The sequence below is a fragment of the Drosophila gunungcola genome (assembly GCF_025200985.1).
Source record: "Drosophila gunungcola strain Sukarami chromosome 2R unlocalized genomic scaffold, Dgunungcola_SK_2 000013F, whole genome shotgun sequence".
Taxonomy (NCBI): domain Eukaryota; kingdom Metazoa; phylum Arthropoda; class Insecta; order Diptera; family Drosophilidae; genus Drosophila; species Drosophila gunungcola.
This window is the reverse complement of record NW_026453171.1, coordinates 904,530-931,895: the sequence shown is the minus strand read 5'-3', so window position 1 is coordinate 931,895 and position 27,366 is coordinate 904,530. Positions and strand designations below refer to the sequence as shown.

The following is a 27,366-nucleotide window of genomic DNA, read 5'->3' as shown; positions in this document are numbered from 1 at the left end:
CAAAAAACCAAGCCAAGAAGGCCCCAATCCTCTGCCGCGGCGCTGCTGCAGCGCTGCTTACACTTCGGCTCGGCGGCACGAGGGCCAGCCCGAACGAACAGCAAGTGCCGAGCAAGTCGAGCAGGTCGCAGCGATTTCTCAGTTCTCGTTTAGCTGCGCCGGCGAGCGGTGCGATTTTGAAAAACGCTCGAGAGTGGCTCGAAATTTCGAAGTGCTGGCCAGGAAAATCCCTCTGGTGCAGGGAAATCTCGCGCGCGATTTCCACGTTCGCCAAGTCACAGCCGACGATCGTTTTTTAAGCGTAATAACAATCGTAACGCTCGTAAAATACGTTTGAATGCAAATCAACTACAGAGCAACATATATGAAATTTGTTATCATCGCGACGAGAGCTAAATACGGGGCTTAGCTTGATTTTTTTGAATTTCTGCGTGCGCTAATGCGTCGTTTTCCACTTGCTGGGAGTATTTTCCAGTTGGCCCGGTGAATTGGCGCGCAATTTCATTGAATTGTATTGAATTGAATGCAAATTGCAATTGCGGCACAGCGCGGAATTGAACCTTTGACAGCGTCGGCGGGCGCGCACAACGTGGCGTATGCGTAATCTGTGGCAAACGAATCGAAGTACCCGCAATCAAATTGAAATTGAAATGAAAATGGAAATTGAAATGAAAGGCGCGCGCCGGCTCAAATAAATTATGCGCCAGTGAGTTCTAAGTGCCCTCTCCCCCCACCCGTCTCTTTCCAATCGCGTAGTTCGCTCTTTTTCGCGCAAAAAATAAAATAGACCCAAGCCCAGGCAATTGAAAATGCGATTCATATCGGCCCAAGTAGGAGCAACAACAACAAGACATGAACAACAACAACAACAACACTGATGATCGCTGGCAACATGTCAAGCATAATTAATTTTCGATTCTGTTTCTACCGCCGCCGATTTCTCGCCACCAGCACCTCATCTGGAAATCTGGAAGTGTAATTACGGGTAAACTTTGCGTCTTTACTTTTCCTTTGTAATTAATCTCTGCCTCTCCCTGATTCCCGATTCCCTGATTCCCTGAATACCCGATTTGTTTTTGTTTTTCCCGCTCTTTGTTGCTATATTGCCAAGTGCGATTTTGTTTTATTATAATGCGAAACATATAAACATTTCACTTATCTGTGTGTATCTGCGAACGTGTGTGCTATCTGCCTTTGTTGTTTCAACATTTTGCGAAAATTGTTTAATTGTTTGAATTCTATTATCACATTTGGCACTCGCTCATTCCTTGCTCTTTTCAAATGTGTTACAGCCGAGCAATAAGAATTTCAAAATCAAAAACTGATCAAATTACGAATAAGCAAACATATGTTTGATTGCCTGGCAAGCAATTAATAAAGAACATTTGCATATCGTTTTGTAAGGCGCAAATTCACAGTTGAATTTAATTGCCTGGCAACAATTTGCTGGCGAATAAATTCGAAAACTATTGAGGCGTTTTAAGTATTTCGGACATGGACTGACTTTAAGCCGCTTAACAGCTCCCAACTAAGTGAGTGATTAAACAAAGTATTCTAGATTGGATATATGCACACAGCACTTTATCTGTTGCCGGGCATGAATCACCGCTGAGACATATTGTTTAACCAATTAGTAACGATGTGTCAAATATCCGCCGGTGATGTATAGATAAACCGGCCAACTGTCACAGGCGACTGATAAATCACTGCAGCAGCTGCAACTGCAAATGCAATTGCAACTTCAATTGCAGCTTAAATTGTCACTAAGCTAATCGCAGGCAATTTCCTGTATTACATTCGCCAAAGCCATAAAAAGTATTATCCCAGAGAAGAGAGGCAACAATAGGGAATACAATAAACTGGCTCATTAGGTGGACAGACGGCCAGAAGGACACAAATACAAATTACGACTCCTGGGGCAATGAAGACGCCAAAGACACAAGCCGAAACGCAAACAGAAGAGCCCATAAAGCATGCACAGTAAGAAATATAGGAAATTAAATTCTTTTCGATGTGTTAATATATCATCGACTATACAGATTTATCGTTTAATAAGTTTAAAATGGCCTTTCTTAGCATAAAAACACTTTCTTACAGAGTTACTACTTAATGCTCTAAATAATTTCTTTCAATTAATTCTTACCCGGTGATCTTTGTTATATTTTTTCTATCTTTTTGCCTTATAAAATAAATAATCATATGTTTGTTTCCATTTTAATATAATGATTGCTTTAAATAACAATTAATTTAAGTATTGCATTTTGTTCTGTGTAAACAATGCTGGTAATAACTGCGCATTGCAGGGGGGATCCGTTGGGAGCGGGGGAGGGAATAAGCCGAAGCTACATGGGTTACTATGAATGTGCGCCGGCATGTCCATGAAATGTCCATAGAACAGACGTCTGACTAGCAGTTCGAGTACTCGGCTAAACAGGCGACACACCAGGCCATGGATGATAGTCCCCATTCCAGGTCCCCGATCCTCCGATCCTCCTGCCCCCAATCCCCAATCCCCGATCCCCAGTTGCAGTGGCAAAGACAAACGGACGGACTTTCCCGTACTGCCTAGGTGTCGCTTTTTGTTGTTGTTTCTGTTTCTGTTCGCTTTATAATAAAAATGCAACCATACCAGTTTTACCAACTGACAACTCGCATACACAGGCGGCGGGGCCAACTCGTTTGCCCCTTCTGCCCACCGAGCAACATGAACAACAATAACAACTGCAACTACAACTACGAACTGCATGTGAATTTGGTTTCAAAAAACTATGTGTTTATACCCTTGGATCAAGGGTAATTGAAGTGGATGATGTTGTTTGCTTAGCACTGAGGATGGGCAAGTTGTGCGGGGTAAATTAGTTGAGCAACTCTTGAATGAAAATGGGTACAAGTAAAGTTTTTGTTGAAAGCCATTAGTGCTTTTGGAACTGTTACTTAGGTGGAGAAATATATGTCTAAAATAGTACAACAACTATGCTTTTTATTTATTCTGTTTTTTAAAAGAGTTTCAAATAATGCTTTTTAAAATATATGTATTTTCATTTATTCAGCTTCTAAAAAGCGTTTCAAGTATTTAGCAATATATTTTTAAATGATTTTTCATAGAAAAATAGTTTAAGTAGTCTTTTAATAATTCCCATTAAGTAAATTTTTTTTTTGTATTTAATTATTAACGATTACATTTATTTTTAAATAGGATAAAAACAAGAATTTTACCGGTTTCTTGTATAATACCACCATCATTTTTATTTATTTATTATTTCACATACTTTCTAAAAATTATGGAGTACTTTTAATAATAGATTCGAGTCAGATTGAAGAGGTGTTCCTATATAAACGCAACCCAAAGGACTGTCCAAGTCTTTTACTTGCTCATCGTAGTTAAAATGGTACTTTTTGGAGCCACATCATGGTCCTTCAACCTTTCCAGAGCATTTCTAGTTCGGTACGGGCTAGCCACTGGCTACGATTCGTGTTGCAACTCTCTCTCGTTCCCGCTGGCCACATTCACGCACCTGTCCAAGCACAGAGCCAGGCGGTCTGCGATCTGCGATCTGCGGTCTGCAATCTTCGGCGGGTCTGCAGGTCTGCTCCACACACACCCCAGCTTCGGCCGAGCGATCTGCTATCCGCACACTCACCTGGAGAGGCGAACCACAACTGCAACTGGCTTTGGTGGCTTTGCAGGTGCTTTGTTTGTTTGCCGGACTTGATTATGCTGCAGAGGGAAGGGGGCTGGCGGGAGGATCGGGGGGCTGCGGCACTGCCTGCATAATAATAATCCGGCAATTAAAATATGATCGCATAATAACTCGACACTCGCGCTTCTGCCTATGATTTATGGCTCAGCTGGTTCGGCCAGCGACTTTTGGCTTATTTATAGAGATGGTCCAGCTATAGAGCCCGATTCCCAATTCCCAATTCCCAGCTACCGATTCCCGTTCTCCGAAGAATTCTTCTGGTGGGGTAATTGTGTGGCTGCGACCACTTTTTCCGCCGCTTGTTCTGCGGCTCTCCGCATACTTTTGCATTCGCTTAAAGGTAAATTGCTGTCGCCAAGCGCCAGACGATATAGGAGATACCCCTAGCCAACTATGTATGCCTCTAAAGTCCCCCCCTCTAAAGTCCCCTTTTAAGCCCCCCTTTTTAAACAAGCCGGCTTGGCTCGTTTCGTTTTGGCAAAACCCAAAAACAGAAGACCGAAGAGCGAGCGAAAAAAAGAGTGAGAAGCAAAAAGCAAAACATTTGATACGCCTCCTCCCCTCTTGCGACAAAAGTCAACCCCCTCCCCTTGTGACATGGCCTGTCGGACTGTTGCTTCTAATAAATAATTTTAAATGCTGACTACAAAACGAAACCGAACGAACGAATGAAGTGAAGTTTAAGTGTAACCCAATAGCCAAGTCGCGTTCTTAATTGCCTGCGTGGGATGTGGGGCTATGGGGCTATGGGGCTGTGGGGCTATGGGACATGTTGCTGCCGTACAGAGAGGTTGCTGCTGCTGTCGCTGTGGTGTTGCTGCCGTACTGAGATGTTGCTGTTGTACTGTACTGTGGTGTGCTGTGTTGCAGCTGTACAATGTGGGCCAAGTGCCCACTTCGGTGGGTCCAAGTCCAAACTCTTGACACGCATTCGGGGGTAGTTTCTCCGTTTGCCAGCCTCTGCTTCTGCCTCTATTTTCCATTTCCATTTTCATTTCCATTTCCCCGTTAGATGGATGGCTGATGACGTCAGTCTCTTTGTCGCCATATGTCTAGGCTCACACGCACACGCACACTCCACACACCACACACACACACATAGAAAAAGTATGCGTCATCGCAGCGTCTGTCGATTGCAATTTCAACAGCCCCCCCAGACGATTCAAAGGAAATCCAGCGGTTGGAAGGGGTCTTCTGCGTCACAAAACCAATGATAATTTCGCCATGACACGCAACGCAAGCACTTGCACACAATAAAAAGTACCACAGCAATTTCCCTTTTTGTTGTACAATCACAGAAACTAATTAATATTTGCAGAACAATACACAGCTAATAAAAATTCCTCTGATAAGATATTAAAAATAGACAACTCTGCCGTTGTTCCCCTCGCCGATCTGCCCGCTCTGGTTGTGGCAGACTAAACGGCGTGTACTTTGGCGATTAGTTAAGTATTTCGGGGAGCAATGAAATACAGAATTGCCATTGAACAACAGAGGGGTAAATGTCAATGAAAACATGAGGGTTTCACTGTTGAGACCAAAGTCCTTAAAATGAAGGTATCCGCACTTACATTAATGATAAAATATCTTTTCTTTGGTTTGAAAAGCACATTTAAGCTATGTGTCTAAATTAAAACCATAAACCAAATGCTTACAATAAAACGTGTTTATTTTTAAGGGCTCAACTTTAGTAAGAGCAGTGATTTGTATAAGGGGTTGAACAAGCTGCTAGTTTTACCACATTATAAATTATCTCTTATCAGTTTGCTGTGACACTTTTATCATAGGATTTGTAACTGGTAAATAATCATATTAAGAGTATTCTAATAACACTTAATAAAACGAAATACTCTACGAAATTGTTTGTTATTTAATACATTATTTTACTTAATTTAATGCTAAAAACGTTATTATTCTGATGAAACTTACATTCATTGTTAATTTCTTTAGTTTACTGATTATTAAGTGATTTAAGATCCCCGACATTTCAAACAAGTTGCGAAGAAGTATTTGATAAAGTTATTTTTCTTCTAAATATAGTTTCCAGTTTTAAACTAAAATCCAAACTTATAAGTTGGTCAAAGAAATGTTGCAAACGGAGGGAAAATCAAAGTTTTCAGACTTTGTTCCATCGTCAACCCTCCAGAAAGCCCCTAACTACCACTGCTGCGCTGCCATGTACAGCAAATAAACTAGATTACTAATACGCCGTGTTGTGCCACATTGTGCTCGGGTTGTTTACAGTCAGCAATTGCAACAATTTACTCAGTGCAGCCAGACAAAATGGCGGCAACGCCAGGGCATCTGTATGGGTATCCGCATCGGTGTCTGTGTGTTTGCAACCTCGCTGACAGCATTTGGTGCGTGCCATTTAACTTGACAAGCTCATTTGTTGCAACAGCAAACACAGCAAATACAGCAACAGCCAGCTGTACATATGCAAAGCCAGCAAAAAATGAACATTTGTTTACAATATTTATTTATTTATTTACTAACATTCATTCTTATTGCCTTGGCAGGCAGTCCGACAATGTCAGCCGCGTTTTGGCATCGAATTTAGCTATTCGCTGGGAACAAACAAATTCAATTGTCGGTGATACACATGCGGGCTCACACAAGCTACATTTATGTTCTGTATCTGGTAATGGGAGTAGTAAGCACCTTGATAACAGCGCTCGTGTGGCGCTCGGGGTCCGCCACCCATAAATCCCGCCAATCGCTTGCCGCAAGCCAAAGTCCGAGCAGTTATACACATTTTTTGTTCAAATGCGTGAGGGGTTAAGATGAGCAATTTGTAGTCGCAATTTCACACAAATTATGCAGATTGCGGAGAGAATCCCCAAGCTTTTAGTTTTTCGCTGCTCTGCTCATTTGTATGTAAATGTATTAATGTGCATTTATGTATTTCCTATGCAAAGTCCATGAAAACTTGTAAAAAAAAAAACAAAACACTGCGATGCCCATAAAAATGGAAGCAAAATTTGTGATAATCATATGTTAATTTCAAATCAACGCTGACGTTCATGTTGTTGCTCCGGCACTCCAATCATAAACAGACTAATTTATATGAGTTTAGCGGGCCTTCATTTCTAAACGTCAATAACAATGGATAACAAAAAAACATAGTAAATGTTTATGAGATAGCACACGCTGACTTTCTGGAGAAAATGAGTTCGGGAAAACCATGCTATTGAAATGACAAATTTCAAAACTAAAGTTTTCAAAACACTTACTAAACAAGACTATGAAAGTTGCATTGAAATCTATATTGGACAAGATATGTATACTAGAAAACTAGACTAGGGCCTAAGCAAACATTTTGTTTTCATTTTAAATCTTTCACAAACAAACAGAAATGGTTTTGCAATTAAGCAATTTGTATAAGTAATTATTAAAAATGATTTTAAGTTTAGAATCTTTTATTATTATTTATTTATTTTATTATTTAGAATCTTTTCTTTAAATAACTAAATAACTAAAGTATCGGGCTTCTACTGTTAACTTTTGAGAGCTAAAAGCCACAACACAACCATTTCCGATTGTGTAACTTCCACAAAAGGCAAAATACGCTCTTTCCCGCCGTCAAACATCGATCTGTTCATTAGCTCCGACTTGTCACTAGAATTGGGAGCAGCTAGGATTTGGTCTGACAGTGTTGCTGTAATTGAATTAACACTTTCGGAGCAACGTCTTCCCGCCTTTGTGGCAGGTTCAACGTCACGACAACCAGCTAATCGACAAATAAACAAACAACCAGCCAAGAGGCAATCAAAAGCGAACGAAGCTGATCAAGTGCAACTGCTCTGCACTGCACTGCACTGCACTGCGAGTTGTCACACGGGAACCCTTCTCCCTTTTCCCCGGCGATTGCATGTCAGAGTCGAACACTGGAATCGTAGAGCCAAGATATATGAGCACATCAACGTGAATTAACAGGCACATTAACCGATAACCGATCTCCAAACACGAAACACGGACCCAGAACGAAAGACTCTGGCAACGAACCCAGAACGAAAGACTCTAGAAACGAACTGCCAAAGAAGAGGAAGAAACGGAAGTCTAGACTCCAGGGGCAAACTGAATCACAGCTGCGGAATGTACTGTGCCATATGCATCGCATATAGAGGTAATATTTTTTATGACCATATCGAATTTCCAGCAGCAGCAACAGCAGCAGAGCCAAGCGACAGAAATATCATCAGCAGAATCATTTCGAGCCGAGCAAAACGAAACAGAACAGAGCAGAACTGGCTGGCTAGCTGGCTGTGGCGCCCAAGTGTTACCCCCAGCACCTGTCCCATTCAACTCCCTTTCGGCCAACACCCCGGGCATTTTGTCTTGGCCGGCCACAAAGCAGAACTGAAAATATTCAAACAATTCGCATTTGCGTGCTAATCAATAAATTTGCCTGTGAAAACCATTTTGATTGCTGGTATCAAACGAAACTTGTAAGCGATCAGCACAGATCGTTGGCTGAAATTTGAATACCCTTCACGAATTAATTTACGTATTTTATGTTCTCCCAAATAATACAAAAAAATTTAATAATAGTCTTCATCAAACATTGGGGCTCTAGTTCTTGAACTGCATATGAATTTTATGTATCCACAAGTAAAGCATTTTATATATAAAGTAAAAAATATTAAAATCGAACACTTAATGTTAAATATTTATAAATATCATGCCTCACAATATCATGTTTTTAAGCTAAATAAAATAAAAGCACTAAAAGTAAAAACAAAATCAGCATTTAAGAAAATGTTTTTAAACGCCTTTTATTTTTTTAGGTTCAGATAAAAACCATTTATAATTGATAGCAGTTTCCGAGAATTTGTGTATTTTTTCTCTGGCATTTCTGAGATTGTCATTAAACAAATGTGCCAGAAGCGGCTACCAATTCACAACGACAACAAAAATATCATAAAATCGGGTTTCGCACGTCACTCGCTGGAATTCCCGTAAATCGTCTGCTCAAATTTGTTGTTTTGTTGTTTCTTTTTCAGCTGATTTTTTTTGTTTGGTCCGTTGGTTGGTTGTTTCTAAAAAATTGTTTACAGCTATACAGCCTCATCTTCGATCAATAAATCCGGTTTTTCGAACATAACAAAACGAAGGCATCGACTATTTTGTATACCTAGTTTTTTTGATTAACTTTCGCCTAAATAATTGCACAATAAAAATTGTATGGAATTTTATCTGTTGTTGTGATCGCATTTATTAGCTCTGGAGAAAAGTTCGACTTTGGATTGGCCCCAAACACAGATACTCACTTCCACAAGCACACAGTGTCTGTGTATCAATTAATTGTTCTGTTTTCGCTATTTATAGATTTTGCGGTAAATTCGCTAATAATACTCAAATTTCAACAAGCCAGCACCCGCACTCTAACGCCCATACCCCCTCGCCCAGCACTTCCCCCACCATATTTGCCCCGAGTTTATTAATAATTTGCAAGCCGAACCCAATGAGCAGTTAAGAATAATAAAAATCATTTTATATGATCCATGATTCATGGCCATGACAAGTCTGTGCAGAGACTTCGGCTGGGCATATATGGCCAAGAATCGGCCGAGATTTTCGACTGACTAAGCGGCGAAGGAAATATCATCGAAACGGAGTAATCTGGTGGCGGCTCCTAAAACGGCATTGAGTTCTATGGCTTATGTTGATTGGCTCAGCAATCAACAGATGATCAAAATGTGCCCACAAAGCCATAAAAAGAGATTTTTCAGATTTAAAAATATGAATTTAAATCGTAGAAATGTGTTTTTTATATGGTCTTAAAACTGACTAAATTAGGCAATTCAAAGTTAAGCCACTGTTCATTAAATACATTTTAGTAACATAACTCTCTTAATTCTTATGTCTCTTTTTGTACATATCTCATGAAAAAATTCTTTCTTTCTATTTGATTGAAGATAGCATTTTCAGAAAAGAAATCTTGTTTCAAAAAACCAATCACATTTGCAGACAATTATATGAAAATTATCCTATTTAATTCGTCTTTAAGAAATCCCAAAAAGCATTGAAGAATTAACTGTTTTTGATAAGAGTTTCAATTTTAAATTATTTATAAATGAAGAAAAGAATATTTTGTTTATCTTTTCTTACAACTGAGGGACATATTTTTTGGTTATTACATTTAACTTTTAATAAACCGAATAGCTTCTTTTAACATAAATCAGATGAAAGGGACATGTTTCTTATATTTTTATACGTATCAGATTTCTCAATGTTTTAGAGACGGAAAATTCCAACTTGTATGTGAAAACATTAAAAAGAAACCAATTTCATTAACCATGTTGTAAAACTCTAAGTTTACTTGATTGAAAATATATTTAAATATAATAAAAACTAGTTTTATTTAAGCAAGTGACAGACATAGAAAAAAAACGCAGATTATGTATAAACTTTCAAAAGAAACACCATTTAATTAAACTATATGATGTGTGACTTTTATAGAGCACTTATTCCGGCATATTTGGGTTCGGCTCGATTTCTGTGCTGTGCTGTTTGACTGTTCTGTTCTTTTTGTTCGGTTTGGCAATGATTCGAACACTATTAAAATCGCATTACCACAACGGGAGGGCAGCAGAAGTCGGCGGAAGATGGAGGACAGGACCAGTTTGAGGTCGGCATTCACTGTGGTCCTGGCACTCCGCAGTTGGGCTGGGCCCCATCGATGAAGCCGATGATGATGATGATGGCTAATAGCTTTGTTAGCTTTTATACGTTTGTCTGGCTTGTGACTTTATTATGTCGTTCGATGCATTCGTTTCTTTCCCTTCCCCGTCCCCGTCCCCATCCCCGCGGCATACGAAATTGGTTAACTCTCGTTGTTGGCCCATTGTCTTGGGCAATCGTCAACGTCATGGATGTGGCTCTCGGTCTGGGCCTTGTCTTCATCTGGGCTGCAGCTGTAATCGGTTTTGGTTTGGGTTTCGGTTTCGGTTTAGGTTTCTGTCAGATGGAATTGTACCAAATAAAGCCAAGATCCCGAGCCCCGTCTTGCCCCGAAGCGCCTGCCATTTGACAAATGTGCGTTTTTAGCCATCTCATTGTTGTGGCAAACAGACTTCAATATGCAAATACATTGAAATTAGTTGCCAGGCGGCGATCGGAATCAGCGGGGAGTTTGGAACAGAGGCTGGGCTGGAGTCGTGTCTTGTAGTTGGCCTGTGGAATTTGCATGATTTGCCAAAGTCTCTGGGGTTTTTTGGCGCCGCTTGCGGGGGATTACGACTGATATCGGGGCTTAATGGCCATGTGGCTGTAGGTTGTCTGTTGTATGTTGTATGTTGTATGTACGTATGTAAGTCGTAGGCATTCCACTGTTAATTGAATTAAGCCAGCGACATGGTCCACTCCGAAGGTAATTGGCAGGAGGCAGGCCGTCCGGGCTTTTAAGTGGAATTCGCGATGGCGAGAGTGTGATAAGGACGGGACTGGAGGACGGCCTGCCTATGCGTATGCGGTGGATACTATACTATACACTATACTATGTAGTATACCATACATACCTACCGCCGATCATTAGAGGCCCCGTCTAGACGCCGTCTGCGTGCCGTGCGTAACCCTTTCGGGAGCCAAGAAACCAGAGCCAAGAACCCAGAACCCAGAACCCAGAACCCTAACCAATTTTCTGCAGTTGAAGTGCAGCGCAACCCCGAGCTCTCTTAATTGCCCAGGCCTTGTCGGCTGGGTTGCTGGGTTGACGCCATGTCGGGACCATTAGAAACCCAAACGCCAGCCCATAATCACTGGCCCTCGGCCACTTTAATTGGCACGACATCGTCTAAGTCTGACTCATGTAATGCCGCCGCCGGGTCCCCAATTACACACATTACAGAATAATACGCAGGGCCGAGATCTTAGGAACTGGGCCTCAAATTAAATGCCCTGCTAATTCCCACTATTGCTCTGTGGCTATTTTCGGATCAACCTTAGGCCCCGGCCCCGGCCTCAACCAAAACCCCAGCCCCCGAACAATTTCTCAACTCATTCACTCAATCGCACACTAACCCCAGCTCAAAAGGCCGACTGATTTGGCGATTTGGAAATTGCGTACAGTGCATACATGCGGCACGATCATCATCGCCATGGGCATTAAAACATGAACAATGAACCCACACGATAAGCCGAGAACCCAGGCGATCCAATTGAAATCAACTCGAGCTCGGGCCCTTGACCAAAATCAAAAATCGTATTTGGAATGGCACTCCAAGAGTGCTCTTGAATTGAGCGATTCTGAGATGGGGATTCACGGCGACATTGGAGCACGCTGTTACATAATCTCCGCGGAAAACTGCGACTTGCCGCTTCCTGGGGCACACAAATTCTTAATGATGATTAATTTGAAGACCTCCACTTAATCAAAGACATCTAATTCTTGTATTCGGACAAAGAACCATTTCCTAGAGGCTGTAAAATGAATAAATGAGACATACGAGCCATTTAGTATTTGCAGTAGTTCCCACTTTTCATTTGCATTGTCCTTGTCAACCGCGAGACGCTTGACAAATTGCACCTAATCGCAGGGAGCGGGCACAACAACACCACTTGAACCGATCGTCACGTAGTCGATCGCTGCATTTGTTACTTTCAGCATGTGTGTGCTGTGTTATCAAGTGCAGAAATTAACATATTATTCAGAGCTCTACATATATAGTCCAACATGAGCTTAGGCCTTATCAGGTCGGGGAGTGTGACAAATACCGATTACCGGGGGTATTCGGGGCCCAAAGTCCGAAGGAAATGCCTTCTTACCTTTCCAATATATATGTTTGGGAATTTATTTGGCGTAAAGATCGTTATATTATTTGTTCTTCGTGAACTGAACTTTTTATTTATATTTCACTTATTTTATTTTAAAAAGATTCATATTACCTTTTTTCTCGTATATTTAAGTGGACTTTAACTTAACATTAAGGCAAACAGATGTCTACAAAAATCCCACTATGCTATAATTCGCAAAGTCACTAAAGATCGATCGTTTACTTTGGTTGCAGAGAATTCAAAAACAAAAACATGTAATGTTAGGTTACAAAAAAAGGCAAGCAGATGTCAATATAATAGCTCACTATGTTCTACATTGTTAAGTCACTAAATGTCAATCCTATATTTTGGTAATAGAAAATTTAAAAGTGAGGAAATCTTAAAAACCAAAATCATATAATGTTAGGTTACAAAAAAACCTATTTCATAGCAGGGTTTTCCCCGATCTAAGGGTACCCATTGGTCCATCACTTTCCCTGGCCATTGGCACTTGCTCGAATGCCGCTGACATTTGTTAGGTCAAGCACCGATTTGGGCCGGCCAATCTCTCTTTCTCAGCTCTCCCGATCGCCGCAGGGTGTGTCACACGATCTCCGATTTGGAATCGAACCGGGGCTTGGGATTACGCTGGGGATTGGGATTAGCGCCTAGTGATTCACAGAGATTCGTATCCGCATTTGGTGCGTTCGGCGTTTGGTTGGCGCCACTTTGAAGCGGCCAGAAATCAATAAAAAATCAAAAGTTAAAACCCAAAAACCAACCGAGAAACTGAACGACAGCAAATCTTTGGCGAATTTGAGGTGCTTGTGCTGGTGTTGTTGTTGCTTTGCTGGTTCAAGACAAATAATAAAATATTATGCGCCATCGAAATTAATTATAACTCAAACAAGCATTACAATATTCCCTGGCTGGCGCCAGCCCGTCAAAGATCATTAACATTTTTATGATCCGCCAGTCGAACAAAGAGCCACCACACATAAGGCTCGTATCTGTTGTTACCTGAACCACCGCTCGCACACTTTCGGATACAGAGATACACAGATACAAAGATACACGGATATAGCTCTGCGTACGCACCCATAAATCGCAAAACTAATAATGTCCAGGTTGTCTTAACACCTCCCAAAGAGGCGGGGCGAGGGCTGCTCTGATGATTCGCAGAATTCAGACAGTGCCTCTATCTATGGCCTCATCTTCATCTTCATCTCGGGATCCGGGCAGGATCGTAAAACCCAAAACGGGATGATTTACTGGCCAAAATTTCACCCTGGGCGGCGGCGGCAAGTGCAAAAGTCTCTCCAAAACAACAGTTGTTGCACGGGCACACACAGACACTGACACGCTGACAAATCGGTTCTAAATTTAATTTGAACAACAAAGTTGTAGGTACAAATTGGTACAAGACACCTGCAGAATATCCAAACAAATCTATTTTGCCCGCTGCGCTGTTATTTTTAAACTAACCGGCTTGATCGTGATCTTTCTCCACCAAAACACAATTTCTTTCTAGTCATAATTCACGCAAGCCGCAGACACAACAAACCGAAAGCCGAAAGCCGAAAGCAAAGCATTTAACGAGAATTGTGCAGAGGAAGAACTAATAGAGATTTCCGCGAACATCGACCGACGTCTGTGAAAATGTGTTGCCAATCAAGTGGCCAGTGGAAAAATTCTGCGCAGCAGCCACAGGAATCAGCGGCGCCTCGGCGGCACATCCACGGACTCGGCCTATGGACCCAGATCCTGATCCTCACCACAATCCTGCTGACCGTGATCCAAATGCAGACAGTCGCCGCCATCGGAGTAGGCGATAGTCTCTCAGGTGAGTAACTACCATCAAGTAGTTAGTAAGTGATCACTTGGCGGGCTCTTGACTTACGTTAGATTTAGAAAACGGTTAATATTATATGTTTATAATGCGTTTGCTGATGACATGCTAAAAATTGTGTGGATTCAGGATAGGCTCTTAGTTTGTCATAAAAATTATTAAAAATTTTTTAAAAATATTCTTATAGTTGGTTTTTCGTTGATTAATTTGCAACAAAATGTAAATGCTAATATTTTTTGTTGATATTAAACCATGTTTATTGGTTTGCATAAATTTACAAACTGGACAGTCTCGATAATAGTTCAAAGATTCAAAAACCTCAATTAAAGGACAATTTTAAGCCCCAAATCAAAGTTGGTTTTTTTCACTTGAAATTTTAACAAATTAATTAATTTCATATCTTAGATAGGAGCCAATCTTATAAGAAGGTTAATTACCTCGTAAATAATATTTTAACGATAATTTTGAGGACCATTTCTAATTTGATAATTATTTTATCACTTTTTATGGCTACAAATTTCGATCCCAAACTGATCGTTAAACTTTCAACTAACCTTGATGAAGACCATGCTTTTTTCCTGGCTTGGAAGATATTATTATTATTATTCAAAAATTCTCACAGATGTGTATATCTAAGCGGCTTGACGGATTTACTATGGCTTATGACTATGAATCATGGATTTTGGCAGATTTTTACGAGCCTATAACAGCTTTAACTGCCAACCAATGCTTTCAGTCATAGAGCGGGGTTATATATTCATTTCAATCGCTTTTCTACGGAAATTTTTTTTTATGATTGCTAACTGAGTCAGAGTCGACTTTATCGACTTGAGTTGAAGGCGTACCTTTCTCTTTACTTTGTTTCAATTGTTTTCTACTTGCGTCCCTGAGAAATGTTAAGACTTTTGAACGAAGGGATAACTTAAAATTATAAACATTTATACACTTAGTTTTAAACATTTAACTTTTTTTGTTCTCTGTGGCAAATATTTAAAAACGATTTTTTTTAATTTACAAACAAATAGTTCAAGTTATAAGATATTGGTTATCCCAATTATCATAAGTGTTTTTGGTTATAAATTGATCATGCATTACTTATGTACAAATAATTTAAAATCTTTTTATATTGAGTTTAGTATTTTGTTATTATACAACTTAAATTGTGTTATATAGATTTATTAATTAAAAAATCGAAGGGTTTTTTTTTGTAATTCACTTAACAAATGTAAAGTACCGCTGACACCCTCCAACCCCCCGCTTATCTCCTTTTCCACTAAATTGGCTGGCGCTTTATCTGCGACTGTGATTAATCGGCGAACGTCGTCAACGCCAGCGGTAGCGGGATGGGGGCTCAAATCAAGGGGCCAGAGGGTCCGGCGGGATTTGCTACTGAGTGAGCATATTCAAATGACGTCTGTGTCGCCGCCACTGGCTCGACTTCGTTTTTGCTGTTTTCGTCTGGGCTCCTCTAAAAAACATATTGAGTGGGCTTTTTTATGGGTTTTCGAGTGTGTTAAATGAAAATAAAAATCGCATAAATTAGATATATTGCATTGCCGATATCGGGTTACTTAAACCAAGTTCATTAACTGTTCTAGTCAAAAAGAGAAAGGAATGTAGAAAGCCGCCAGCGCAAAACAAGATATTTGTTTTGGATTCGGTAGAGGGAAATTTTCCATTGATTAGGAAATGGGGAAAATGTGGGATTGGTACAGGGAAAAGGACTGGAAAAACAGCAGGGCACAATCGCATAACAGGAAAGAGTGGACCAAAAACAACAATCATCTAAAGTCCAGCATCAAAGAGCAAAGCGAACCAAAAACAAACAAGCGACCAAATTACACAGATCGTTTCTTGAGGTGGGGAGATCAAGTAGGAGGAGCCAAGATAATAATGCAGAATAAAACAAAGTTTTAAAGCCGCCCACAGAGATCACAAGAAAAAGAAGAAGAGAAAAGGAGGGTAGCTCGATTTGATCGCCTACCAATCTTTTTGTAAGCACTTTGTACACAAAGAGAAAATATGTTAACCAGTTTAAAAATGATTTTAACAAAACATTAAACGAAAACGTATTTATCAAACATTGATTTATTGATTATATTTATATATATGTACACATACAAATTTCCAAAGTAAGCACGTTAATCAAAATTATATTTTCTTAAAGGGTCTTACACAAAGATTTTAATAATTAATTCGAAAAAATTTAATACACCTAATATGCATGTATACAATTTTTTACCGTGTAGCGCCGGCGTCTTAATTTACCGCCGAACAGCGGGTGAGAGCGACAGGGACGGAGTGTATGTCGGTGTGTTTATCAGCACATTGCAGGTGGTCCTCTCTTTTCGGGAAGAAGAAGAGCAGGCTCAGCCCGCTGGGGTCGTGTCTCTCCCACTCCCTCATTCCCGCTTTACCTGCCTTTGCGTCTCCCTCTACATTTCCGTTTACCTTTTGCTCTGCCTTCCCGTTGTTGTTGTTGTTATTGTTATTGTTCTTGTTGTTGGGGAACATGTTTAACATGCAACGCTTGGCTACTTTTGACTTAAGCGCCAGCAGCGACGTCGGCAGAAACGCCAGCAGAGCATCGGCAGAGGAAAAGGTAACAGCCAAACAAAGTAGCAACAACAACAAGCACAGATTGAGGTAGAAAAGTACTTACACAGATAAAAATATTATATCACAAGAATAATTTTAATCCTATTAAAAACAGAGAAGTTAATATTTTTTTCATATTGTTTCTATGGGAGCACTATGCTATAGTCGTCCGATCCGGCTCGGTCTGACTTATATACTAGTACTACTTTCTCTCCTAGTAATGCTGATTAGGAGATGTCCAAACTTTGGAATGAAATTATAACTGACTGAAATGATAAATAATTATGTTTTTTTTATATTTATCTTATAGTTTTTTACCAGGTAAAAACTGGGTAAAATAAAAAACTTAATCTTTCTGTTTTATTTATGAGCGTACATAAATATACATTTTATTGAGCTTCGAAATGAAATATTGTATGTATTGTGTTATGATAAATAAAGGGTAAGAAATTAAAATTTAAAACGTAAAAAAACTTTTTTGTATAATTGATCATTTCGAAAAAATTCTTAAACGATATTGATTTAAAAAAGATCATTGTGATAAGCACCCTTAAAATAGTTTAAATTTTTACCGTGTAGAGACCACATGCAAACACATAAATCCAGTGGCCTAATCTCATTGACCCGCAGATGGAGATCAGACGAACAAGTAGGGTGAGGGCATTCCTTCTATAAAGAAGAGTCCATTTTGGGTCACGTGCTCGGATAAGATCTCAGTCGGTGGGCAATTTCCGGCGTTTGTACATGCAATGAATCGTCTTGTTTGTGTTTGTTTGGTATTATTACATCAAGAGTCAACGTCAAACGCAGGAAATGCTGTGGGAGGGGATTAACTACCCACGTCAGATAGGCATATTACTAATCCGCACTCCATTTCTATTTCAGGCGTACGTCAATCCTGCTCGAATGAGGGTGAAGAAGTTCAACTGAAAAATCAACCGCAGATTTTCGCATGTTTCAAGTGTGAATGCCAGGTGAGTCGAAGAAAAGTGTTTGCCACTTTAATTTCGCATTTATTTACCCTCGAGCCATGGACTCTTAGCCAACTTCTTAAGGCTCCAGCGATCCTGGCCAAGTTTGCGAATGGAGTTTGCTTTTTGGCCTCGATAAAAGTCACTTAAAGCGAAATGAAACGAAATGAAATAACATAAACATGCTAGCTGAAATAAATCTCTTGTACTTGTTCCGTCCCCCTTCCTTCCATCTGTCTCTTTTCCTCGCTATCTATCTCGCTCTCAGCATGGTGCGACGCCAGTGTCCAGCCAGCAGGACATTCAGACTCATGTCATTTCTTCTACATTCTTTGCCGCCTGCCAAAATGAAAAATACCAAAATTGCTTCAGATATTTCAATTCATTTTCAAGCCAACACTTACTTACTAGAACATTTGTGTACCGTTAGGTTCAGAAAGTAAATGTTTAACCAATCCAAAATTTTAAGATACATATAAGAAAAATAATATCGAATCAACATTTTAACACACTTTTTTCATAAATAATTAAGTTCTATACGTTTTTATCGGAATATGTTTAAAAAAAAAACAGCTTAATCCCACGTTCGACCTTTTTATTACATTTTATATTTTCAAGTTCGGTTTCTTTCAAACCTTGCAACTCTTCAAAAGCTGTTTTCCAAATATATTATACAAGTATTTAAATTTTTTAAAATTTTTTTTAGCTTATATTTTGAACACTTCACATTAATACAAATTGTAGTTAGCCATCTGAAATTGGCATACTGTTTGCTCCGTGTATTGGAGAAAGAATTTAAGGCAGCTAAAGACATTGCCGGAATCTGTCGGAATGTTTGAGTATGTTTGCATTTGTTTGGCTTCGCCTCTTCCTCTCGCCAACTCGCTCTCTCTCTTTCCCCTTTTGGCCGTCCCCTTCTGGTGAATTTTTTATGATCCAAGGTCGTCAAACGGGTTTCGAGCCGTCATCCGCCGTGTGGGACGGGTGGGGGTTCGGGTGCCGCGGGATTGGCAAGGGTATTCGGTTCGGTGTCCGCGGTTCGATCTCGGCACTCGGTCGTTTGACAAACACTTGGCGCCGCCGCCGTGATTTTTTGTCGCCAGCTTCCCAGCGACAGCCTCTCTCTTTTACTCGGCCTCGTCCCGTCATCTCCTTCCCTTTCTGGCGCGGCTCAAGCGACGGCTTCGTGTCGTCATTAAGCGAGCGCGTGCTCATCTGGCTGATCGATGGAAAGAGAGAGGTTTAATGGGGCGCAGGTGGAAATGGGGGAGGTGACAGGGTTGCCAAGACACAGGAAAAAAAAAGGATGGTTTCTAAGAAACATATTGAATTGTCTTTAAATGACATAGTTTTATAGCTAAAACATTGAATAAATATGAAGCCAATTTTTATTTATACAATAATATTAAGTAAAAAAACTTCTTTAGATTAAAGATTTTTTTAAACACAAATCAATATATTTTTGGATACAAATCAAGGCAATATAATGTTCTTTAGTTATGAAAAAATGTAATTACTGATTTTTTTGTTGTATTTAAATAATGTAGATATATTTCCGTAAATATATATTTAAATTTAAAATTTAACGACACTTAAATAAAATTGTTAAATTTGAAAACAAAATGTTTTGAAAATGCGAAAATAATTCTCAATCGATCACAGTTTAAGAAGATATTTTTCACTGTGAGGCTGTCGTGAGCCTGTTGCTAATTTAGCGCTAAGCGCTGCTAAACGCCGCTGCTCCAATTTGAGCGGCAAGCGTTCAAGCTGGCGCCGACCGATCGATCGGGCGATCGAAGCGATCCAAGCGGTTGAAGCGATCCAAGCGGTTGAAGCGATCCAACCGATCGATCGATCGCTGAATCTTTTCGCCTGCGGCTGAGCTTCGCTTCGCTGCTATTATTATTTCCATTGTTGCTGCGGTTGCTGCTGTCGTCGTCGTCAAGTGGGCGTAACCGAAATTAAAAAGCAGCAGCAAAATCAGCGGGGGGAGCGATGAAAAAATACGATACTGGCGCCACCTTACTGGGAAGGCGCCATCACTACTATCTCCGTCTCTTTCTGGATCGACCGCATGCTGCATCTCTGTCGCACGCGCTGGGGATTCGTCGCTCGACTCATTAAAAGTTCATGAAATCGAATTTAACCCGAGTTCGATGCGATTTCTCTTAGATTCGCTCTTAAGACCCCAAAATCAAAACGCTCCCCAATCGAAACGTGCAAAACGTTAAGCTGTAATCGTGGCTTGAACGCATAAAACCGATAAATAATGCCTGCTTACTGAGCTCCCGTACTTTAACTTTCGCGTTATTCCCACTCATTTAAGCCGAATCTTTACGACTGGCGTTTATTGCCCAAAATATATGAATATACAGGCACGCATAGAACACACATATTAGTCGGATACTCCGAAATCGTCAAGGACAATCAAAGAAAATGATTCTCCCCTTCCCCAGAAAAGGCCACAAATTTTCGGTTTTATGCGAATATTATGCTGAATCCGCTGAATTCGCGCTTAATGGCTTATGATTTAAACAGTTTTCCGGGGGGCGAATTTTCCCATCCAACCGGACAGACAAATGATTGAGCAGGACTTTTATGTGTATTTGCAAATTAAATTTTTTCCGGAAAATGGGTAAACATGTGATTAGAGGATACAGCCAGTGATTGTTAAATATTTACAAGATACTTTGCATTAATATTTATGAAGAATGTATAATGTTGTAGTGGAAATGGGATTAGCATTTTTACTTCACTTCGGTATTAATATTAATGAAGGATTTACGATCGCCAGGGGCAAATCAGTAAATTGGAATCATTAGAGCAGTTATAGTGTGCATAACTTTAAATAAATAAATTCACTTTTGCGAATATGGAATTCTAGAGCACGGACAAACCAGATTTGGCCAAATATTTTCATACAGGTCTGCCAACTCCTTTCCTGCAAATTCTTGGGCAAACCTTTCTAAGCTCGATGCCGATGCCGATTCCAAGTCCAATTCCGATTCCAATTCCAATTTGAGCCCGTGTAGCCCACAAGTGACAAAATACACATGACCATAAAACCACAAGACTGTCATTACCATATTCACTCCGTGTCTAGAGCGGCAGACTCCAACCTATCCAATCTGGCCAACCTGGCCAACCTAACTCCGAGATGGCCAACAACAGAGCGAGCGGCGAAAAGAGAGGCTCAGACGGAGACGGTGTTAAAACCGATCATGTTTTGTCAAACGCAAGGTCGTTAGAGGCCGTTTGCAAATGTGGTTCTGCCACTGTGGCACACACACACACACACACACACACACACACACACACACACATACACCCGGAGTATTTAACTTGTTGTTGTGGACTGCCGCTGGGCAAGAAGCAAAACAACAACATCCCCTATCCACTCGCCATCAGACAACGCTACTTAGCAGCTCGGGTTGCCATCGTGGCGCCTTTGGCTTTGGCAATCTCTCGCAGAAAAATGCCTCAACTTTCATGTTGGCTGGGCATTTTTCTATACCGGTTCCAGATTAGAAAGAAAGAATTCCGAAGCATAAACAGCTGGATGCTAGTTGGCCGATACCAAGTCGAAACTCTGGCCGGATTTCGAGAGCATGTGAACTTTGATCCATGAGGTACGACAAGCGATTAAAGTGATACTTAATCTATCAGCTCATTGGATTTCAGGAAATGCACAGAAAACAAATATCACAAAAAAAAAAATTATAAAATTTATTTCAATATGACTTAAATCTAGACATATTTGAAGGCCGTTAAGAGGGTTTAACAAAATATTAAAGAAGTATATTATTTCCCAGTTCGTTTTCTTGAACACACAATAATGTTAAAGACTTCGAACCAAATTTCAAAGAAAAATTAATCTGTTTGAAGATATGTGTGCTCAATAAGCTTAACTATTTTGAAGTAAAAATTAGTTTTAAACATAGATTCCATCAAAATAATTCTATTTTCATATGACCAACGTATTAGTTTTATTAAAAAAAAATAATAAATTTTATTTTTCGTGTAGAAATGGGGGGCTGGGGGAGTTACGACAATTCCGCACTAAAGTGCCATTAAAATTCCATCTAACAACTGCTATTAAAACTAATACGTTGATAAAAATCTCACAGCCAGAGACCGCGACTGAGGCTCTCGAGATTTTCATTTTCATAACAATTGCAAATTTTGCACGTTGTGGCCCCATCCAAATTGAGATCCAATCTGGTTTGCTTGCACTAAATTATACACACACACACACATATACACACACACACATACACAGAGACTCACCAACATTGTTCGGAGCAACTGCATACAAATTAGTGAAATATTTTGCCTGTTTTTGGTCGACATCTATCTAGATTTATAGATACATTTACAATTAGTGGCGGCTCCGGCTCCGACTCGAGCTCTATTATTACGGCCGGGCTGGATCTGGCTTTAACCTGTCACTGCTGCTGCTGCTCGCTCAAGGCACCACTCAAGGGTTAAAGTTAAAAATAAAGGCAATGGCAATTGCAATTGCACAAGCCGGCCAAGTTGCAACAGTTTGACTTATGATCGACATCAATTCCAATGCGCCCCGCTGCAGCTGTCAGCATGTCGTTAACAGCCAAGTGGCTAGAAAATCCAGATGCATAGATACCCGCATATAAATAAATATATCTAAGCTGATTTGGCACTGCTTATGTTACCTGTGGGCAGGCAATCAGCCGAGGGATCAACTAACGAGTTGCAAACAGAGCGAGGGGTTTAGCTTCTAAGGATAAATTACTGCAGCATAAATTAGTCGACTTTGCATAATCCCAGCTCATTTTCCACTTTAACTTCCACAAAGAAAATGGAAAACAATGTTATTTCTGCTCTGCTGTCTGAAATGGTTATTATCAGATCAAAGCCTAAATACTGAAATGCAGGAGAGAACAATTTAGGAATTTCACATTGTCCATAATATGTGTCTTATTAAAAACGAATGTTATATATATCGCATGCTAATTCTTGAAAACCTAAAAACTTTTTTAGTTAGCTGACTAAAAAATTTTACGTGTTTTAAGTAATGTGATTGAGGTTGCTTTTAAAATGCTCATTGAAAACATAAGAGCTTTTGTTTTCGATATAAAAAAGTTTTTGTGAAATACACGCTGGCATTTCTTTGCGGTTTTTAAACAAACCTGTAATACCTAACTAATAGTTTTTCTAAGTTATTGACCAACTTTCTTAACTCGAAATTCTCTAACTCAAATCTCTTAAGGTCGAATGGGTTCCTGCTCATTTCGATAATATAATATAGCGAATTGAAGACCCATTTCAGATATATATTTCTCTGTGTAGCTACCCCAAATAAAGTTCAAGTCAAAGCAACCGACGCGCCCAAAGTAAATTACAGTGAAGGTCAGAGTGCAGAGTCTCATTGAGCAAAGGCAATTCCGAAGGCAATTGCTGGGGCAGTAAATCAGGTAGAGGTGTGCTTTACAGGGCAGGGCAGTGGGGATATGCACTACACTCATCTATCAATAGCTCAGCTGCTCAGTGACCGAAGAACGTACGCACCCATAAGACTAATATATTGGCTTGCCTTTTATTTGATTTTTACAGAACGGTTTTGTGAATTGTCGCGATACCTGTCCGCCCGTCAATGACTGCTACATTCTGGATAAGTCGAACGGCACCTGTTGCCGCAGGTGTAAAGGTTAGTTATCGGCTTTAAAAGTATATAATAAAGTATATATATATATAATCATATTACCTATACTTCTGTTATGTGTTATCTGTGAAGAAGTCACGCTTTAATTCAATTTTCATTAACCTGCAGGTTGCACGTTCCGTGGCATGTCGTATGAGAGCGGTTCGGAGTGGAGCGATCCGGAGGACCCCTGCAAGACGTACAAGTGCGTGGCCACGGTGGTCACCGAGACGGTCCAGAAGTGCTACTCGCAGTGCGACAACAACCAGTTGCAGCCACCGCGACCCGGCGAATGCTGTCCCACCTGTCAGGGTGAGTCTCAAGGTGTAAAGGCGTCCAATCGCATCCTGTCCCATCCCCAGTAGCATCATTCACTAAAATTATCCGCCAATCCCCATAATGCCTCATAATCGTTAGACAATGGAGAGCCCAAACAGATGCTCTGCCAACGGGTGTTACCAATGCAGCATAATATTTGCTAAAATGTTTCGAAATTCATAATTACCTGCCCAACGAAAAGTAGATCATCGCAGATAGGGCCAGCATTTTTATGTCTCTATCATCGAAATGATTTATTCATGGCCCAAACCAAACCAATCTAATTCGGCCCATCTGCGATCAAATCTCTGGTGATCTGCTGCCATCTGTTTTGATCTGTTCTCCGCGACGCGGCTGTTATTGTTGGCTCGGCTTATTTATGGGCTTTAAATTGTCTATTAAGGCGACAATGTCGCCCCGCATATTCGCATTGCGATCGCGGGCTGAGAAAACAAAAGCAACACGAACCGAGGGGGCCCTCCTATGACGCTGCCTATGCAAATGCGGTAAATGCCGCTGCCGCTGCCGCTGCCGCTGCCGCTGCCGCCGCCGCTTGGAAACCCGTTTCGTCTTGTGGAAAATTTCTTGGACCGTGGCCAAGCAAATCAAACCCAAACTAAATCATAAGTGTCTGATGTTTAATGTCTGATGGCTAATGCCCGATGTCTAATATCTGATGGGATTGCCTCTGTTCGACTCGTTGTCAGGTTGCAAGATCAACGGACAGACGGTGGCCGAGGGCCAGGAGGTGGACGCCTCCATCGACGACCGCTGTCTGGTGTGCCAGTGCCGCGGGAACCAGCTGACCTGCTCTAAGAAGACCTGCCCGGTGCTCCCGTGTCCCATGTCCAAGCAGACGAAGCGTCCGGACGAGTGTTGTCCACGCTGCCCGCAGAATCACAGTTTCTTACCAGTTCCAGGTGAGTTATCTAACCAAGACCTGGATCCCTTCATCGTTTTTAAATATGGCAGTCTAAGACGCTTAACCACAATTCCATAGCTTTTCTATATCTTAAATCTCAAGCACACGTTGACCATTAAATTATTTTCATGTCTTTGACATTAAAACTAAAAAAACAATCATAGTAGTAAACATACCTGTGTAGGTATATTTTACGTATATATATCTACTTTACTTTTTATCTTCGCGTTGCATTTAAAAACAGCAATAAATGTCGTCAAATTGAAATCTTGCTAGTATTTTAGTGCCAAGAATAATATTAAAGAAATTTTGACACATTATAAAGCTAGATCTTTTTAAACAAAAAAGGAAGCAAACTTCGGCTAGCCGAAGCTTATATACCCTTGCTGATATTGCAAAAATTAAATACTTTTTAAGACATCTAAATCTAAAACATTTTAAACACATGCGTATATGTTTATAAACATTGAAGCTATGATAATTTTTACCTCAACTATTCGATCTAAACTGTCAAACAATTACTATGTCCAAAAAAATTCACCAGAAATGGAAAATTTAAGGAATTTCAATATTTTAATTTATTTTTTTTAATATTCCGATTTCTCTATATTATTATTTAGTCGACCGATTCTAAGCAAATTTTGTTTATATTTTTTTTTCTTTAAACTTTAGATATATGTTAATTTTTTCTGTGCTGTAAAACCAATCTGTTTATAGACTTTAAAATGTAGGCAATTTAAAAACTATTAAATCCATTAAAAATATTAAATATTATTTGTAAAGACTTCTCAACTAATTTTCTTCTTTTCGATGTTCTTTCCGCAGGCAAGTGCCTGTTCAACAAAAGTGTGTACCCCGAGAAGACGCAGTTCATGCCGGACAGGTGCACGAACTGCACCTGCCTGAACGGGACCTCGGTGTGCCAGCGGCCCACCTGCCCGATCCTGGAGTGTGCTCCGGAGTTCCAGGAGCCGGACGGCTGCTGTCCGCGCTGCGCCGTCGCCGAGGTGCGCAGCGAGTGCAGTTTGGACGGGGTGATCTACCAGAACAACGAGACGTGGGAGATGGGTCCGTGTCGCAGTTGCCTGTGCAACGGCGGCACCATCCGCTGCGCCCAGATGCGCTGTCCGCCGGTCAAGTGCCGCGCCAACGAGGAACTGAAGCAGCCGGCGGGCGAATGCTGCCGTCGGTGCGTGGAGACCGCTGGCACCTGCACCGTCTTCGGGGATCCCCACTTCCGCACCTTCGATGGCAAGTTCTTTAGCTTCCAGGGCAGCTGCAAGTACCTCCTGGCCTCCGACTGTCTGGGCAAGACCTTTCACATCCGGCTAACGAACGAGGGGCGTGGCACGAGGCGCTCCAGTTGGGCCAAAACGGTGACCCTGAATCTGCGAAACCTGAAGGTTAATCTCGGCCAGCGGATGCGGGTGAAGGTGAACGGCACGAGAGTGACGTTACCCTATTTGGGCGTGGCCGGGGGACAGAATGTCACGATCGAGAGGTTGGCAGACGGCGAAGCGGTGATGCTGAGATCGGAAATGGGACTGACGCTGGAGTGGAACGGAGCTGGCTTCCTGCAGGTCTCGGTGCCGGCCAAGTTCAAGCAGAGACTGTGCGGCCTGTGTGGCAACTTCAACGGCAGCTCGCGGGACGATCTGACCGGCAAGGATGGCCGGAGTCACGGGGACGACGAGGTCTGGCACTTCGCCAACTCCTGGAAGGTGGGCGGCCCCAAGTCGTGTTCGCGCAAGCGTGAGTTCCTGGCCGCCACGCCCACGTGCGACAAGCGCAAGTCGAACTTCTACTGCCATCCGCTGAGTGTGCCGGCGCTTTTTGGCGAGTGCCACGAGCGGCTGAATCCGGAGAACTACAAGGCCGCCTGCCGGATGGACGTGTGCGAGTGTCCGTCCGGCGACTGCCACTGCGACAGCTTTGCGGCGTATGCGCACGAGTGCCGCAGGCTGGGCATCCAGCTGCCGGACTGGCGGGGCGCTACCAATTGCCCCGGCGGCTGGCGACACAATGCCACGCTGTCGAGCTTCAAGGGCAACCACTTCTACGGCGACCCGAGCTTCAACCGGTTCAAGGGTCGGCGGCAGAAGAACCACCAGCTGAGGCTGCAGCTACAGGAGCAGCGGACCAAACAGGGCCACAAGGGGCGGCACAAGCCGGGCCACAACCAGAACCAGAACCAGAATCAGCTGGACAAGCCGGGCCACCGACTGGACAAGGACCAGCTGGACAAGGAGTTCTTTCTGAAGCATGTGCCCAGCAGTATCCTCTATTCGCGTGCGCCGGATCGCACGCCGCCGCCCCTCCACTAAGTTAGTCGACCGTTTAACTTTAGTTACCCATTTAGTTACTACACACACACTCACGCACTCACACACACTTGAGCACGCCCATCCACACAGATACTCTCGTCCAAAAAAAAAAAAATAAAACGGCGCCGCAAACCATAGCATACTTTTGGCGGCCCAAAAATGCCGAGAGACCGTGCGGAAACCTAGTTGAATTCGCTCCCATGACAGCCAGGCCACAGTATTACGCTGAACGTCCTCTGGAGTATATAT

General features: G+C 41.5%; 1 protein-coding gene across 1 annotated transcript; it reads left to right on the top strand.

Moving 5' to 3' along the window:
* The first annotated feature begins 162 nt into the window (after positions 1 to 162).
* On the top strand, positions 163 to 27,366 carry LOC128256093 (BMP-binding endothelial regulator protein). The gene is made up of 7 exons (XM_052986176.1): positions 163 to 985; positions 13,987 to 14,298; positions 17,788 to 17,876; positions 23,466 to 23,559; positions 23,683 to 23,865; positions 24,579 to 24,791; positions 25,619 to 27,366. The coding sequence occupies exons 2-7, from the start codon at positions 14,115 to 14,117 to the stop codon at positions 27,115 to 27,117; spliced, it is 2,262 nt and encodes a 753-aa protein (XP_052842136.1). The 5' UTR covers positions 163 to 985; positions 13,987 to 14,114; the 3' UTR covers positions 27,118 to 27,366.